The sequence below is a fragment of the Felis catus genome, chromosome E2, assembly GCF_018350175.1.
Source record: "Felis catus isolate Fca126 chromosome E2, F.catus_Fca126_mat1.0, whole genome shotgun sequence".
Classification (NCBI taxonomy): domain Eukaryota; kingdom Metazoa; phylum Chordata; class Mammalia; order Carnivora; family Felidae; genus Felis; species Felis catus.
The window spans coordinates 25032600-25049355 of record NC_058382.1 but is presented as its reverse complement, the minus strand read 5'-3'; the positions used below and the strand labels follow the sequence as shown (position 1 = coordinate 25049355).

The 16756-nt window shown below is 39.4% G+C and overlaps 2 protein-coding genes across 3 annotated transcripts in view; both read left to right on the top strand.

Annotated features, from left to right (window-relative positions):
- The window catches only part of LOC111556304, a 54879-nt gene extending 44368 nt beyond the window's left edge, over window positions 1–10511 (top strand). The window contains exons 2-3 of the mRNA XM_023245116.2: window positions 2240–2595; window positions 10227–10511. Coding sequence (XP_023100884.2) covers window positions 2240–2595; window positions 10227–10373 — 503 coding nt within the window. The 3' untranslated portion in view covers window positions 10374–10511. The remainder of the gene's footprint in view (window positions 1–2239; window positions 2596–10226) is intronic.
- A 26-nt stretch (window positions 10512–10537) lies between these two features.
- Window positions 10538–16756, top strand: part of CE2H16orf87 (chromosome E2 C16orf87 homolog) — a 33355-nt gene continuing 27136 nt past the window's right edge. For both annotated transcript variants that reach the window (XM_023246022.2, XM_023246021.2), the window contains exon 1: window positions 10538–10762. In XM_023246022.2, the coding sequence (XP_023101790.1) occupies window positions 10697–10762 (66 nt within the window). In that variant the 5' untranslated portion in view covers window positions 10538–10696. The remainder of the gene's footprint in view (window positions 10763–16756) is intronic.

Sequence of the window (16756 nt, the reverse complement as noted above, 5' to 3'; positions counted from 1 at the left end):
ATTGTTGAAAAAACATGGGAGTCAACCGGAAAGAGTTCTAATGGCCGAAGCTGGAGCAATTTGAGCAAAAGAAATAATGAAATCACTGGATTATAATTCATAGAATAATGTAAATATCCATGAGTCCATACTGATACAGATAAAAAAAATGGGGAAAATGAACAATTCTCGCTTATAGTAAAATTCCAATTAAAACTGTGGAAAGATGTAAGATATGAGGAAAATAGAAAAGAAATATTAGCTAAACACAGTAATAATTACTGTAGACAAGATCCACCAATTGACTGTAAAATTAGTGAGTGAAAATTTGAGAAGTAAAATTCATATAGATTCAAAGAATGTCCCCCAAAGTATATCTTCATTAATCACAAAGGGAAAGATAGTAAATTTATCAGAATGAAACCTGCTAAAATTTATCTTAATAAATCGCTTAATAAATGATCAAGGTGAACATCACAATAATAAAACATATTGATATCATGAAACCATGATATGATGCACTGGGAAGGATTCATCATTTCTGTGTACTCTTGCCAAAATGTATAACCTTAGTCCAGTCATCAGCCAAACCCAAATGAGATATATTTGACAGAGTAAACCAATAAGTAGTCTTTAAGAGTCATGATCATGAAAAATAAGGGAAGACTGTAGCATTGTCAGAGATTGGAAGAAACAAGATATGACAACTAAATATAATGTGGGAGGTTTTTCTTTCACAATGGCCTGTTCTTGCTGAATGAAATCTATTTCTTTGTTTTCTCTTTGAACATTAAAGGCATGTTTCAAAATGTCATATTCTAACATCTTAAAATGTCTGTTTTAGATTGTTCCATTATTTGTATATAGTTCTGAGATGAAGAGTATGAATTCTATTCATGTGTCCCTTCCCCACTGTGCTCTTTTAATGTTTCCCACTTTTTTGCATTTGGGAAATTCTCTACTGCTTTTGGATTTAGCTCTGTATTAAAACAAGTTTTGTTTTTTGGTTATATCTCAATTAGTATGTCTGAAGTGGGATGTTATGCTTCTTGCATTTATTAAATCTACTATATTGATGGAAAACCTTTCTCCCCTATTCCTGTTCCATTTATGAACAATAGGGTAATTGCTTTCAGTGTATTAGGGACTAAAATACAGTTACTCACTTTCCTAATATTTATCATATAGTTAAATATATGGGGTGCTTTTTTGTTTTTTGGTAACTATTTTATGGTTGAGGTCAGAATTTTTTTCTGCTTTTGTAATAGATTATTGACTTATTTGAAATAGTTTAGAACTTAAGTGAGGGTAGAAAGGAATAGAAACCTTTTCCCTTTCCACTTTGCCATCTTGGAAGTATAGGGGAGGAAAAAGGCAGAAAAGTTAGTATTGGAGGAATATGTACTTACAAAGGGCTGGAATTAAAGCTGCTGAAAAGGAAAACTTCCCCCTTCTTACCGCAAGATATTCCCAGATTTGAATTCTGCTGAACCTTTCTCTCTCTCTCTCTAACCCTTTTGGTAGGTTTAGGTCACATGTATGTTATGGTTATAGTTTTAAAAAGTACACTGGGCAGTGGACCCTAGTGCCATTTAAATACATGACTGCCAGGGGGAAACGTGAACTTAGGCAAACAGTTCTTTCATATACCTAAAATACTATTTATATTCATTTACGCCAAAATTAAGTATGAAGCCAAAGAAAGTGAAGCAGAGAGGCGAAAGAAGAAAAATTCCGTAGTAAATAAGGATTTAGAATGTGTAAAGAATGTGTGAAGTAGCATTCAGATCATGTGAAACAGGGAAGAGGAACACCTAAAAATACTTCTGTCAGAAAACATAAGAAACAGGTATTTATCAGCCCATTATGGGAGATTTTTTTTCTAAGCATTAAACTTATCTGAAATCTTAATTTGATAGTAGAGAAAAAATTGTGTGGCATTGAGTTCCTAGATTTAAAAGCACAACTTCTATTTTAGTTCAAAATCATTTCTTTTATGGTAATGCGTATAAAATTACTGGAAATTTTATTCCTACTGTAAAGTCATCTGCCTGATATCAACTGATGGCAGCAGAACACAGTGATAAAAAACGTGTGTTCTCCAGATGAAATTTCTGATATTTGACTAGTTGAAACTTGGCCATGATTGGTAAAGTTGATATCAGGTCTGTTTTCAGGTGTGTTGTTTAGTATTTGTAATGATATTATGGTCTTCAGTTTTCTTTGATGGCTGAGTTTTTATTGTTTATTTCTTCCACAGAAGTGGACTGTACCATATCTTTGAAAGATTTGCGAATACTGTTTTTATATGAATTTAAACTAGGACATAGTGCAGCCACAGCAAGTAGAAACATCAATTCTGTCTTTGGAGAAGGCTCTGTTAGTGAAAGGACTATCCGGTGGTGGTTTGAAAAATTTCGTTCTGGGGATCTGAGTCTGAAAAATGAGCCTCGAGGGAGACCCAAATCTGTTTTAAATGAAGATCAATTGAGAGCCATGGTGGAAGCTAACCCCAAAATGGCAATTCGATGCCTTGCAGCAGACTTAGGAGTTTCTGCTACAACAATTTCTCGACATCTGGCTGCAATAGGAAAGGTGAAAAAGTTGGACAAATGGGTAGGTACCACACCAACTGATGGATGATCATATATGGAGATGATTAGAGATGTGCTCATACCTTAGGATTTGAAAGAGCAGAGACCTATTCTGGAGAGGATCATAAGCTTTGACAAAAAATGAAAGTGGTCTGGACAATGGTTGGATGTTGATGAAGTTCCCAAACGTGTTAAAACTATCGCTGCAACCAAAATGAAGGTTCTAGTAATGATGGTGGTCTGCAAAGAGAGTATTTATTACTTTTAGCCCAGGCAAAACTAACAGTAGCATCTTATTGTCAAGAAGTTGAAATTATGTATAAAAATGGATTTAAAAGCACTCTGCATTGGTTAACAGACATGGACCTATACTTTTCCATGACAACATTTGACCACTGAAATTGCGGACCACCATAGGGAATAACTGAATTGGGCCAAGAACTTTTGTCATATCCATCACACTCACCTGACCTTTTTTCAACAGATTACCACCTTTTTCATCATTTGGAAGTCTAAGAAACAGAACATTCTCCAAAAGAGAACAGTAATTGAAGGATTTGAATAAATGTTAACAATGCTGAATTTTATTAATATGTAATTTAGTATTTGGAAAAATTTATCATTTTGGGAAAGCAGTTATTGCTAGCAGCACATATTTTGGTTGAATGAAACTTTTCTTTTTCTGAAAAATATAACATTTTCATTTTTATATAAAGGCAGTTTCATATGGTTCAACCTAATATCTTCCCAGACCCTGGCAGAACATGAAGACTGAAAGGTACCTAATGTACTGGAAAACTACAAGCTACCCCTGAGTTTTGGGCTTCTTCATTGGAGGAATGTAGAACAACCCAGAGTGTATATATGTTTGAAAGATGCTTAGGAGTCAGCCATGCAAATATCTGGGTATAAAGAAGGTTTTAGAGAGATGAGCAGCCTCAACAGAAGCTTTCAGGCTCTGAGAAAATATTTTTTGAATAAAGAAATGAAAGCATGTTTCTAACACCGAAAGCCATGCACACAATAGACATGGCACAGTGGTGCTTTTGAGTGGTAGTACTTACTGTCACACAGAGCCAATCCCTTTCATAGGTTTTCCATTCTTACTCTTTATTTTTAAAAAAGTGTAAGTGGCCTGTCAGAGACCATAATTAATGGGCTCTTTATGATTTTATAGCTAGATTGCAGTTACTCCTTGTGGCTTCCAGGGATTAAGTTGGCATAAAGATAACTGATGGTCCTCTTCCTGCCTTTCTCCCTCCTGACAACTTGCTGTGTCTATCCTATGAAGGAGAGTTAGGGAATCCTAAAAGCTAAGAGGTGAGAGAAGGACATCCTGGAATGGATCTTACTTGAAGAGACAGAAAGAGGGAAGAAGGGAGACAATTGGAGGGAAAGATGGAATGGACATTACCTAAAGTAGAATTGACTGTGAGCTAAAAGATTAAAGACCATGGGATGCATTACTATAAATTAAAAATAAAGATGTCCCTTTCTTTGGGTAACAGTCCTGCGCTATGACAGAGGCTTTGTGAGCAGAGTGCCCTTCAGTTCTAATTTACTCCCCTGGCTGGATGCCCTGGTCTGGAGTCACCTGCTTATTTTACTGCCCCATCCTTGGATTGTCAAGGAATCTATTTAGTGTTTTTGTGGACTCTTGCTTACTCTCAAGAGAGAATGAAGCCTGAGATTTAGCTCAGACTGATAAGGTAACCAGACTAAAACCAGAAGTATGGTAAGGACTTTATATGAAAGGCAGCAAGTACAAGGGTGAGGTCAAATGATCACAGAGGGTTGCCCAATGTGAAAGAAAGTGGTGTTGTATAGTTACTTAGTCTGAGTAGTAGTTGCTTTATGGCCATTCATCCTTTCTTCAATTCTCAGACCCCTTGTCAGACTTCAGAGTTGGATCCTAGACTTTTGTCTAAAACAGTTGGTGGATATCCTTGTTCAGCCCAAATGAGTGGTTTGGGGATGGGTAGGCAACCCAAAAAGAAGCAGTGAAATATGATGACACATGGAAAGGAGCAGTTATAGAATGTTCAGTTATCCTAGCAATCGTCCTTACCACCTCCAAGAAGGGGTGTAGACTTGAGAGGCAGAAATGGGTCCTGGATTGAGTTGTGCCTTTACTACTATTAATATATTTTGGTTATGTGAGATGGCAAGTACCCTTTTTGCTTAAACCATTTTGGAGAGCTGGGCTATTTTGGCAGAAGAAAGATTCCTGACTGATACTCTCCCCTGAGCCTTACTAAATTGTAAAATGAAGTTCATGATACCACCTTGCAGGGGTTGGGGATCAAGAGGGACAATGTAAAGCACAGTCATGGAGTAGATGCCCAATAAGTAGTACTTAATACTATGAAAAGTAAAAGCAGAAGAAACAAAGTAAGGTGTGTGGGATACCTCTGGAGGCCCCTCTGTGTCCATGGTAGCCAGTTGGGGTGAGTTCAGTGCTCACTGAGGCTGGTGCCTGGCTTGGACTGTCCAGAGGTACCCAGCTGTAGAAGAGGGATGACTTCTTCAGTCACTTTGAGCCTGTGGCTTTTCTGTAGCAAGTAGCAACTACAACTTTTTTTTTTTTCAGATTATTTTGAGAGAGATGTGTGAGAGCACAAGTGGGAGAAAGGCAGAGAGAGAGGGAGAGAGAGAATCCCAAGCAGCTAACAGTGCAGAGTCCAACACAAGGCTCCATCTCACAAACTGTACGATCATGACCTGAGCCAAAATCAAGAGTTGAACACTCAACTGACTGAGCCACCTAGGTGCCCTGGAACTACAGCTTTAAATTTATAACTGGAAGCTATATTAGATTTTCAAGAAAAATGAGAAATTTTATACACATAAAGTCCTGCCAAGCATCCCATCTTATTCTCCTTTCCTAGGGGGAAAAAAAAAAAAGCTTTAAGAGGTTCCTTGGTAGAAACTTTGGTTTGAGTGTCAAAGGAGTGAGATGGAAGCTGCTACATCTCACCTCCCTGCCATTCCCTGGCTTGGGTCCTTATTACAAAAGGGAATATGAAGTGGCTTTGAGTCACTTACGTGACTCTTGATCTTGGGATCGTGAGTTAGAGCCCTGTGTTGGGGGTAGAGTTTACTTAAAACAAAAAAACAAAGTGGCTCTGAATAGCCATTTTGGTTTATTAAGTATGTAGTAACCATTATTAAAGAAGCTCCTGCCTGGTCTGATTGCTTATTGTGAGACTAGAGCACCTACAGTTAGTTTAATAGCATGCATAAAAGGTCTTGGGTAAAGTTAGAGTAGGATCAAAAGCCAGTGGAAAGTAGACTCTTCCAGGACCTGCCAGTAGGTTGGACTCTCTCTTCTTTCTGTTGGTGCTTTGGCCACAGAACCTCCTTTCACTTCCTTTTATCTCAGCTAATTTGTCCGTGCTGCTACTGTTCTTCACCTTATTAACTCTACCTGTCATGCACATTTCTCCCAGGATGTCTTACCTGATTACCCCACCCCACTACAGGTCAGGTCCCCTTGTCAATGGACTTAGAGCCCCAGTATGGTTCCTTTGTAACTGATCACAGTAGTTACATGTTTATTGGTGTGATAGTATATGTTTGTCATCTTCTCTGTTGGATTATAAGATTCACAACAGCAGGGACTTTTTTCCTCACAAGATTATACCCCCATCAAGAGCACAAGGTCCAGCACATGGTAGGTACCTAGTAAATGTTTATTAAATGAATAAGTATTAGGGCCAGTGTCATTCACTTTATGGAAAATCCTTGTTTTGGTATCAGTGTAAGTAAGGAATATGTGGATAAGACATAATTGAAAACCTAATGAACAGTGGCTTAAATACGTAGGTTTTGTTTCCTGTAACTTATGAACATTTTCAAACATAAAAACAAAATACCTGAATTTTACAGTGAACACCTGTATGCCAGCCACCTAAATTGACATTACTTTACTTTATGATTATACTTTATCACTCTACCTACCCACGTAGCTATCCTTTTTTTTTATGCCTTTCAATGTAAAGTTGCAGGCATTAGCACATTTCACCCTTAATACTTCAGCATACATATCATTACCTAGAATTCAATATTTGTTTAAAGTTCTTGTTCTCATAAATTTAAATTTGATAAAATGCCCAAATCTTAATTGTACTATTCAGTATGTTTTGACAAATGCAAACACTTGTGTAATACAAATCCCTGTCGAAGATACAGACTATTACTATCAGCCCAGAAAGTTCTCTCATACCCCTTTTCATTTTATCCCCACCCTTACAAGACCCCAAGAGGCAAAACAACTGCTCTGATTTTTTTTCTACCATGGAATAGTTTTGCCTGTTCTAGAATTACACATAAATAGAATTGTACAGGATGTGCTCTTTTGTGTAAGGCTTCGTTTACTAAGCATAATGTTTTTGAAATTAACCCATTTTGTGTGTATCAATGTTTCATTCCTTTGAAAAGCTGATTAGTATTCCATGAAACAAATATAACAATTTATCTATTTACCTGTTTGATGAACATTTGTGGGTTTTTTTTCACAGTTTGAGCCTATTTTGAATAAAGCTGTTATGAATATTCTTGCACAAGTCTTTTTGTGGATGTATCTTTTGTATCTTTTGGATAAATATCTAAGATTGGAAATACTGGGTCATAGGCATATGTATATATCTAGTTTTCCTAGACCTTTTCCCAAAGTGATTACACTATTTTATACCCCCCATTCTCACTAACATTTGATGTCACTCTTTTTATCTATTCTGGTGGGTGTGGAGCTGTATCTTATTTTGAGCTACTTTCCCCCTTTCACATTATAAGGAAAATAGGGAGGCAGGCTATGACTGGAGTAGGCACTTAACAGTGCTATCAGGGACCCACGCACTTTGTTCATCCTTAGTGGACTTTGATTATAGTTCTATGCATGGCTTCTGAGGTCGTCAGCCCATTGAGTGTGGGCTGGGTTTTGTGACTAGCTTAATGACTAGAATACAGCAGAAGCAATGAGATGCCATTTCTGAGATTGTGGCTTCTGTCATGAGCATTCTCTCATACTTTTTGGGATTACTCATTCTAGGGAAAGCCAAATTGTTATATTGTGAGGCAGCTCACAATTGCCATGTTGTGAAGAGATGATGTGATAGGGGACAGTCTGCCAACAATCAAAAGAGTGAGCGTAGAAATAGATCTCCTTTTGGTTGAGCATTCAGATGGGATTGCAGAACCACACCTGGATTCCTAACCCAGAGGAACCGAGGTAATGTTTGTTGTTCTGAGCCACCAAGTTTTGGGGTACTTTGTTATGTAACAATAGGTAACTAATATGACACCTCATTGTCTCATCCTAAGATGGCTTTTTGTACCTTCAGGGTCTCTTGTTCATGCCCCAGACAGTAAGAAAAAGTATGAAGGGCAAAGGACAAAGAGTTTTTTTTAACATGAATCTGTTCATTTAAAAAAAAATTTTAACCTTTATTTATTTTTGCAAGAAAAAGACAGAGCAGAAGCAGGAGAGGGGCAGAGAGAGGGAGACAGAATCAGAAGCAGGCTCCAAGCTCCGAGCCGTCAGCACAGAACCTGACACGGGGCTGGAACCCACAAGTGGTGAGATCATAACCTGAGCCAAAGTTGGACGCTCAGCCGACCGAGCCACCCAGGCGCCCCGAATCTGTTCATTTTTATCAGGAACTCAGAACCTTTCCAGCAAATCCCACTCAGCAGACTTTGGTTTATATCTTTTTGCAGATAATGCCACTCAGCAGACTGGTTTATATCTTATTGACCAGATAACTCCACATGACCACTTTAGCTAGAAGGCATCTAGAGAGAAGCAGGGACCTAGATGGAGTTTGTGTCAGCCAACTGTCAGTGTCTGCCACATTAACCATTTTGGAAACACCATAGAGTTAAAGACATTAAAAGACCTCTTCATTAACACCTACCCCAGCCAAGTGAGCTTTTGAGGAAATTTCCAGAAAAAGGAAATGAAACTTTCAAAAAACTCCTCAGGGCTTGGATTGCAGGCCCTAGGTTTCTGATTCGTGTCCCACCCCATTCTTGGAAAACTGCAGCACTATCTTCCATGGCTCCTTCTAGTCCTCCAGTCCTTTGCAATAGATACTTCAGAGCTATCCTGGAAATAGCCCTGATAACTCTCTGCCACAGCAAAATGGCTTCTCAAGTTTTGCTAACATTATGGCCTTCATATTTTTTAGTCCCTCTCCTCTCCTTTAGTGACCTTTCTTTTCTCCTGTCTCAGGTCTGATAACTTAAATTTTGCCGGACCAATCATTCTCAAATTCGAATCGAATCGTGTTACTCCAACTTAAAACCCTTATTGCCCCATTGTCCTCAGGATGAATCCTGAACTTCTTCCCATGGTAGCGAAGACCCTGAATAACTGGATACAGCACACCTCCCCAGCACTTTGCCCTGCACTTGGTGTTCCCACACCAAATTGCTTACTTTCTCTGCCCCATCTGCCTGAGACCTCCACTTGACATCCTTAGGGATTCAGCTGTGGAGATGACTTTCTAGAAAGCTTTCTAGGACTTCTAACTCCCTCAACAGTGGGGCAGGTGACCTCTTAAGTAGCTCTTAAGTAGTTGTTATAAATTCTTTTCCCTTTATGGGGGAAAAGGCCATACTAGGTTGATCTAGTAGAAAATTCAAATAATATGAATTGAATGGATATATGAATGATAGGGAATGAAAAATAAGTCTTCCTATTCCTGCTGTCCATTTCCTTTTCTCCAGTTTCTCAATACATATTCAAGTATAAATACATTTTCATATTATTTTTATAAGGTGTTCTGTACCTTGTTTTTCCAATTAACACTTGTTTTAAAATTTTTTCTTAATATTTATTTTTGAGAAAGCACGAGCAGGAGAGGGGCAGAGAGATGGAGACAAAGAATTCGAAGCAGACTTCAGGCCCTGAGCTGTCAGCACAGAGCCCTACGCAGGGCTTGAACTCATGAACCTTGAGATCATGACCTAAGCCGAAGTTGGATGCTTAAGGTGCTCCAACACTGTATTTTGGAGACCATTATATCACTTCATACCGATCTATCTCATTCTTTAAAGAACTGCAGCGATATTCTGTTGCGTGCATGCCTTAATTTGCCCAAGCAATTTGTTGTCGTACACCGGGACTGTTTCTGATTTTGCTCTGACAAGCAGAGATGCAAAGTGCAATATCTTTGCACAAATGGATTTGAGTACAGGTGGAAAATATCTTTTCCACTATTAGGGATGAATTGCTAGATTATGAGGCTAGGTCAATGGCTATGTGGCTTTAAAATTTTGGTATGAAGTTCTAAATAGTCAACCGATTTACTCTTCCTATCAACCGCCCAGTTCTGCTGTATTCTAATGTTAGGCCATGTACCACAGTAGTCTGCATATTTTTTGAGGGCAGGCACTTCCTAGTATTCACATTTGTCTGGCTGGCAGAATTAGCTTTCCATATTTGAGTTAACGTTGAATTTTGTATCTCTTAGCGCCGATTCTAGGCTTGACATACAGCAGACTCAGCAGGTGTCTATTACAATTCCTCAATAATTAGAGAAGCTAACATTCACTGAAGTGTATTAAATGCCGCGACTTGTGCTAAGCGCGCTTTCTCTTCCACCACTTTCACTCACGATCTCCTTCCTCCCGGGGGGAGGGGGTGTCCAGCACCACGACCCGCCTTATCTGTGCATTCGTTGGCCGATCCCGACGCCCGTTACTGCTGAGCCACGCCCAAGCCACGCCCCCACGCATTCCGCAGGAGAAGGCGTGGTCATTGTGGCGCTGGACCTTCGAGACCGTCTCCTGTCGTGAGAATCTGGACACGCTCGAAGACCGGTGCCGTGAGTGTGGCAGCGCGTCTCGCGGGCCCGCGGAGTCGACGCGAGAGGCCTGCGGCCGCTGCTGGTGCACGCCGCCGCCCCCCCCCCCCCCCCCCCGGCACGCAGGCTCCGTGCGAATTCGCGCACGCGCACCCGCCCAACCCTTGGTCTAGCCAGCAGGGACCCGCCTGGCGGAGGCAGGCCGATGAGATACTAGGGGAGGAGCCCGAGCTGCTGCTGCTGCCGCCGCCGCTGCCGCTGCCGCCGCCGCCGCCGCCGCCGCTGCTGCCACTGCCTCCGCACCCGGAGAGGAGCATGTCTGCAACTCGAGCCAAGAAAGTGAAGATGGCCACCAAATCGTGCCCCGAGTGCGACCAACAGGTGGGCGCAGAGGACCGGGCGAGTGCGCGGGCGGGCGGCCGTTGGCTGTGGAGAGGCCGCCTCGCCGGGTTCGGGAGGCCGAGTGGACGGGCCGGCCCTTGGGCTCGGGGGCTACAGTGGAACCCCGGAACGGGCCGGGCTGAGCCGAGGGGGTGCCAGGGGGGCGCTCAGGGTCGCAGTCCGGCCGGTGCCCACCTGGCAGCGTCAGCCAGGCGACTGTGTGCGCGGGAGGGAGGCGTGGGTTTGTCTGGAGCCTGTCCGGACCCTTCCCGAGTCGCCTGGCCGGCTCCGGTTGACAGCGGCGGGAGTGTGGGGGCAGCGGCCCAAGTGGACGAGCACGGCCCCTTCAGCTCCCTTTCTGCCCGACGAGAATGCCCGATGTGCCCAGCTCCAGGCTCCTGGGTTCTGGCTCCGAAAGCGGCTCCTGCCACGCAGGGTTGCTTTGTTCACATAAGATGTATACAGTGAACCCCCAAAACTGTTCTGCCGCGAGCTAGGCGGAGGCTTAATGTGACAAAAGGGGCCGCAATGCAATGGTTTCAAGTTTAGGCGAATTTGGACAATTTTTTTCTTATAAATATGTATTCCTTATAGTTTTGAGGGAAATAAAAGTGAATCTTTACATTGTTTTTTGTGGAACATTATTGAATAACGCCCCCATTGAAGCCCTTGCCTTCTGGGCGCTCCTCACTTCCCCCACCCGCCCTCGTATCCGCTGTTAAAAATTTGGCGTTTCTGCTTCCAGATCTTTTAAAAAATTTGTATGTAGTTTTAAGAATTTAAATGACTTCTTTCTGCACAGAATTAATAGTGACAGCTGTAATTTTTAAAATCGCATTTTACTGTTTGTTAGTTTTATGCATGCCTCATTGTTTACTAGAATAATGGACGTTCCTCTAAGTCTTACAATCTATTGAGTTAAAACTCTCAATAAAACCATCTGAAGGCCCTTATTACATGCCAGTGTGCAGATCTGGGTGTGATTTTTTTCTTTTCTACTGAGGCAGTTTTTTCAAAATGACTACCTTTCTCCCCCCCCTTTTCTTTAAAAAAAAAATTTTTTTTTTTCTTTAAAACAGGAGTAATATGGCTCCAGTAAATAGCTGGAGAGCTTTTTAAAAAAATAACATGCTGATGTTAGTGCATTCTTTAAGAGCAATCTCGTACGTTGATCTAATCTAGTAAAAGAAAACATTACATGTTTCAGTATATTTTATGAGCAGTGATAGAAATTCAAGGAAGGAAGATTGTGTAAGGAGAATTAGTTTATTGATCTTTTGAGTTTATTGGGTATGCAGTATAAAAACAATTTAGCCATGTTTTTTGAAGTAAAGTTAAACTTCTATTCTTACCATTAAAATTTGTTAAATCTGACAAAATTGGATTTTGTGATTTAAGTCTCTTTGCTAGATAATATCAATATTTAAATCATTTCCATTTGTTCTAATGAACTGCAGTATAAGGTTTACATGGTATGCTTTATGCATTCCAGTTTTTGTAGGGCACAAGTTATTGCAAGTCTTGACCTTGTTTTACTTGGCATAATGGAATCTTTTGGGAAAAATAACCTGTTTTTAATATCCTGGTTAAAGAAAAAGGAAAGGATAATAAACTTGTTAGGAGTCCCCTTAATTGTTCAGCAAAATGTGATGAGCATTTTATTTGTAAACATACATTAATTTTGTTACACACACACAAAACTCCCCCCCCCCCCCAAGCTGCCATTACAAAATACCATAGATAAGGTGGCTCAAACAGTAGTAATTTATTTTTTCACAGTTCTAGAGTTTGGGAGTCCCAGATCCTCGAAGAGAGTGAGCTTTCTGGTTCTGTTCTTTTTTTATAAGGGCACTAATGCCATCATGAGGGCCCCACTCTCAGGACTTTAAACCTGATTATCTAATCTCCAAATACCTTCAGATTAGGGGTTAGCATTTCAATTTACGAATTTTGGGAGGGACACGATTCAGTCCACGGCAAGCTACTATATAATTTAAAATGTTGGTTTTGTTTTTTATTCTAAATATTTAAGAGAATATAATATACATGAGGACTAATTAAAATTTTTGGTGATTCTTGGGGCTCCTGGATGGCTCAGTCAGTTAAGGGTGCCACTCTTGATTTTGGCTCAGGTCATGATTTCATGGTTTGTAAGTTCCATTCGAGCCTTGGGCTCTGCACTGACAGTGAGGCACCTGCTTGGGATTCTTTCTCTGCCCTTCCCTTGCACCTGTGCTCTCTCAAAAATAAATAAACATTAAAAAAAAACCTTTTGGTGATTCTTAAAAGTGATTTATCTTTTACTAAAAGCAACTGGATTGAAGGAAATAAAATTAATTTTAAATTTCTAATTATTGGAGAATACAATCTTCCAATAGTTACAAATGAGAAAAAAATTATAATCTAGAAAGCCATTTTTTAAAAAAGTATTTATTTATTTTGAGAGAGAGTTCATGTATGCGCGTGTGGGAGGGGCAGAGAGCGAGAAGGAGAGAGAAAATCCCAAGCAGGCTCTGTGCTGTCAGCGCAGAGCCCGTATGTTCTGTTTCCGTGTGTGTAAAAGTTTAAAAACAGGTACAGAGATCAAGCAAGAAAGACATAGATTTTCAGTTGCTTTGTAACATCCCCTTTATATCCTGTATTGAAAATACAGTTCTGAAACATCTAAACCACAATACTTTTCATTTCTTGAGAGGTTTCACATCAAGTAGCTCAAATTATTGAACCATCTTGTATATAGGAATATTCAAGATTCTTATTAGTTGTCTGGTATCTTTTGTATATGTGTCTGTTTTTGCCTTAAAATTTTTTAATAAAGCAGTTTTTTTTCCATTTATAGGAAATTTTATGTGTTATGTTGCAAACGTGTCCACTGTAGGTCACTTTGGTTCTATTAGCAAGGAAATGTAAATGAGTTCTCTGTAGTGTGGTTATTTTGAACTTTTGAAAATCAATGAAACAATATAGAACCAGGGTCTTGTTTTTGCACTTGTTTTTTTACCCAATGCAGGGCTTAAACTTGTTAACTGCGAGATCATGACCTGAGCTAAAGTCAGACACTTAACTGACTGAGCCACCCAGGGCCCCTATTTTTACCTTTTTTACTTGTAAACAATGTGAATGCACTTTACAAGGGATAAATTGATACACAATAAGTCATCAGTAAACAAACTTTAGGTTTTTTATTATTTTTTTATTTTAAAATCCTGAGAGTATAGCATTAGAACTTTTGTTAGTATCATCTTTGTCATTCAAACTGAAATTTGAAGGAAATTTAGGATTTTTTTGTTTAAAATCCAAATTGTACTATAAAAGAGCAATATTACTGAAGTCCACCCTATTTAATATTCTTTTTCTAGGATCTGGGTTTTGGTGGTGGTTGGTTGTGTTTTTATCAGAGTTGGGATTAGGGGAAGGACAACTTTCCATTTAAAAGGGACTTTAGGGTAACTTAGCTCAGGCGCATGAATGTTTCTAGTCATAAAACATTTACTAAGGGATGAAAATCCACCGATCGATTGGTATTTGTACATTCTTTATCCCAAAGGCAAATGTACATGTCTCACTTAAGTGCAGCCCTCTGTTAATTCTGGATATGGGTTGATATATTATTCTTGTGTATAAGACAGAGACCTAAATTTATATTTATTCGGTTTTAGTGACTGGAAGAATATGCTTGCTGAGTAGCAAAAGACCTTTTGAACAAGAACATCATGTTTCTGTGTTTTTTGGATAGCACTAATTTAAAATAGTTTACAGTACAGTGAATTACCTTAATAGTGTAAGTGTAAAGGAAATGAGTCAGTACCTTTGAGTTTGATTTCTGTGAAGATGTGAAATTTTAAAATGACAAACATCTATTTTGGGTACATTTTACAGTAGTAGAAAATGTAACATTACATTTTCTGTCCTGGTTTGAAAGAATCTCATCATATTCTTGATAAAGCATGCTGTTTGAGCTATCTGGAGTTCGATTATTTTTATAGGATTCATTGTGATTTTTCTGAAATTGCAAACTAGAGATCCTTTGTTTAGTATTTTCATGTAAAAAAATTCTATCAAAATATTAATTTAGTTTAATCAGATCAAGTATTTATATTTTAGACCATGAAGCATTTTTTTATATATGTGGATAAAAAGCTTTATAATTGTAGCTAAGCTTTCACACAGGCAAAACAATGGGCAAATGCAATTTATCTTGAAAAGTAAATTACAATTTTCTGACCATAATTATTCTGAGTACTTTTTATTGAGATTACTTTCTGGTTTTTGGTGAACATGTCTTGATTTCAAGGATCATTAAGGCTAGTATTAGTGAAATGACTATGCAAAATCAAACTTTTAAAAATGATTTTTAGTAATATTTGGCTTTTGAAAAATCATTATAGACTTGACATGGAGAAAGCCGCTTGTAAGTAATTTACACATTTGGAAACAGAAGGTTGGGGGCGCCTGGATGGCTCAGTCGGTAAAGCATTTGACTTTGGCTCAGGTCATGATCTCAGGGCTCATGGGTTCAGGCCCCGTGTTGGGCTCTGTGCTGACAGAGCAGAGCCTGGAGCCTGCTTCGGATTCTGTGTCTCCCTCTCTCTCTGCCCCTCCCGCTCGGGCTTGAGCGTGCTCTCTCTCTGTCTCTCTCTCTCTCAAATAAATAAAAATATTAAAAGAAAAAAGATCCTAGATCTTGACTCCTACATTCTCTTTTGTTTGTGCTATACTTTTGCCCTTCAAAGTGATTGTTGTGAACTACTTACTCTTTTGTCAGTGGCAATTGGCATCTTACCCTCTCATTTTAGAACCCGAGTCATTTTCAGTACTTTCCCTTTAAAAAAATGGTTTTAACAGAAGTATATTTGGCAGTGTTACATTAGTTTCAGGTGTACATTATAATATTTTGATAGTATAGGTTAAAATGTGTTCACCATAAATGTAGCTACCGTCTGTCACCCTAGGAGTCTATTCCAGTACCATTGACTGTATTCCTTGTGCTGTGCCTTTCAACCCAGTGACTTGACTTTGTTCTATAATTGGAAGCCTAAACATCCCATTCTCCTTTACCCATTTTGCCCATACCCCTACCTATGCCCCACCCCAAAGGGGCCATCATTTTGTTCTCTGTATTTATGCGTCTGTTTCTGCTTTTGTTTGTTTGTTGATTTGTTTTTTGGATTCCACATATAAGTGAAATCATATGATATTTGTGTTTCTCTGACTTATTTCACTTAGCATAATATTTTTTTTTAATGTTTGTTTATTTTTGAGAGAGAGAGAGAGAGGAACAGAGAGAGAAGAGAGAAGGAATCCCAACCAGGCTCTGTGCTGTCAGTGCAGAGCCCGACATGGGGCTCAAACCCATGAACTGTGAGATCATGACCTGAGCCAAAATCAAGAGTTGGACACTTTCTTGACTGAGCCACGCAAGCGCCCCAGCATAATATTTTCAAGGTCCACCTATGTTGTCGCAACTGGCAAAATCTCATTCTTTTTATGTCTGAGTAATACTCCTGTGTGTATGTGTGTGTGTATCACATCTTCTTCATCCATTTATCTGTGGATGGACACTTGGGTTGGATATCTTGGCTATTGTAAATAATGCTGTAATAAACATGCCTATGTAATAAAGATGCCTATGTCTTATCAAATTAGCGTATTCCATTCGGGCCCTCATTCTTATGCTGGGACCATGTTCTCTTTTCTAACTGGTTCTAATAAACTGCTTTCAAACATGTATTTTATTTTATTATTTATTATTTATTTTTTATTTTTTTTTCAATATATGAAGTTTATTGTCAAATTGGTTTCCATACAACACCCAGTGCTCATCTCAAAAGGTGCCCTCCTCAATACCCATCACCCACCCTCCCCTCCCTCCCACCCCCCATCAACCCTCAGTTCTCAGTTTTTAAGAGTCTCTTATGCTTTGGCTCTCTTCCACTCTAACCTCTTTTTTTTTTTTCCTTCCCATCCCCCATGGGTTTCTGTTAAGTTTCTCAG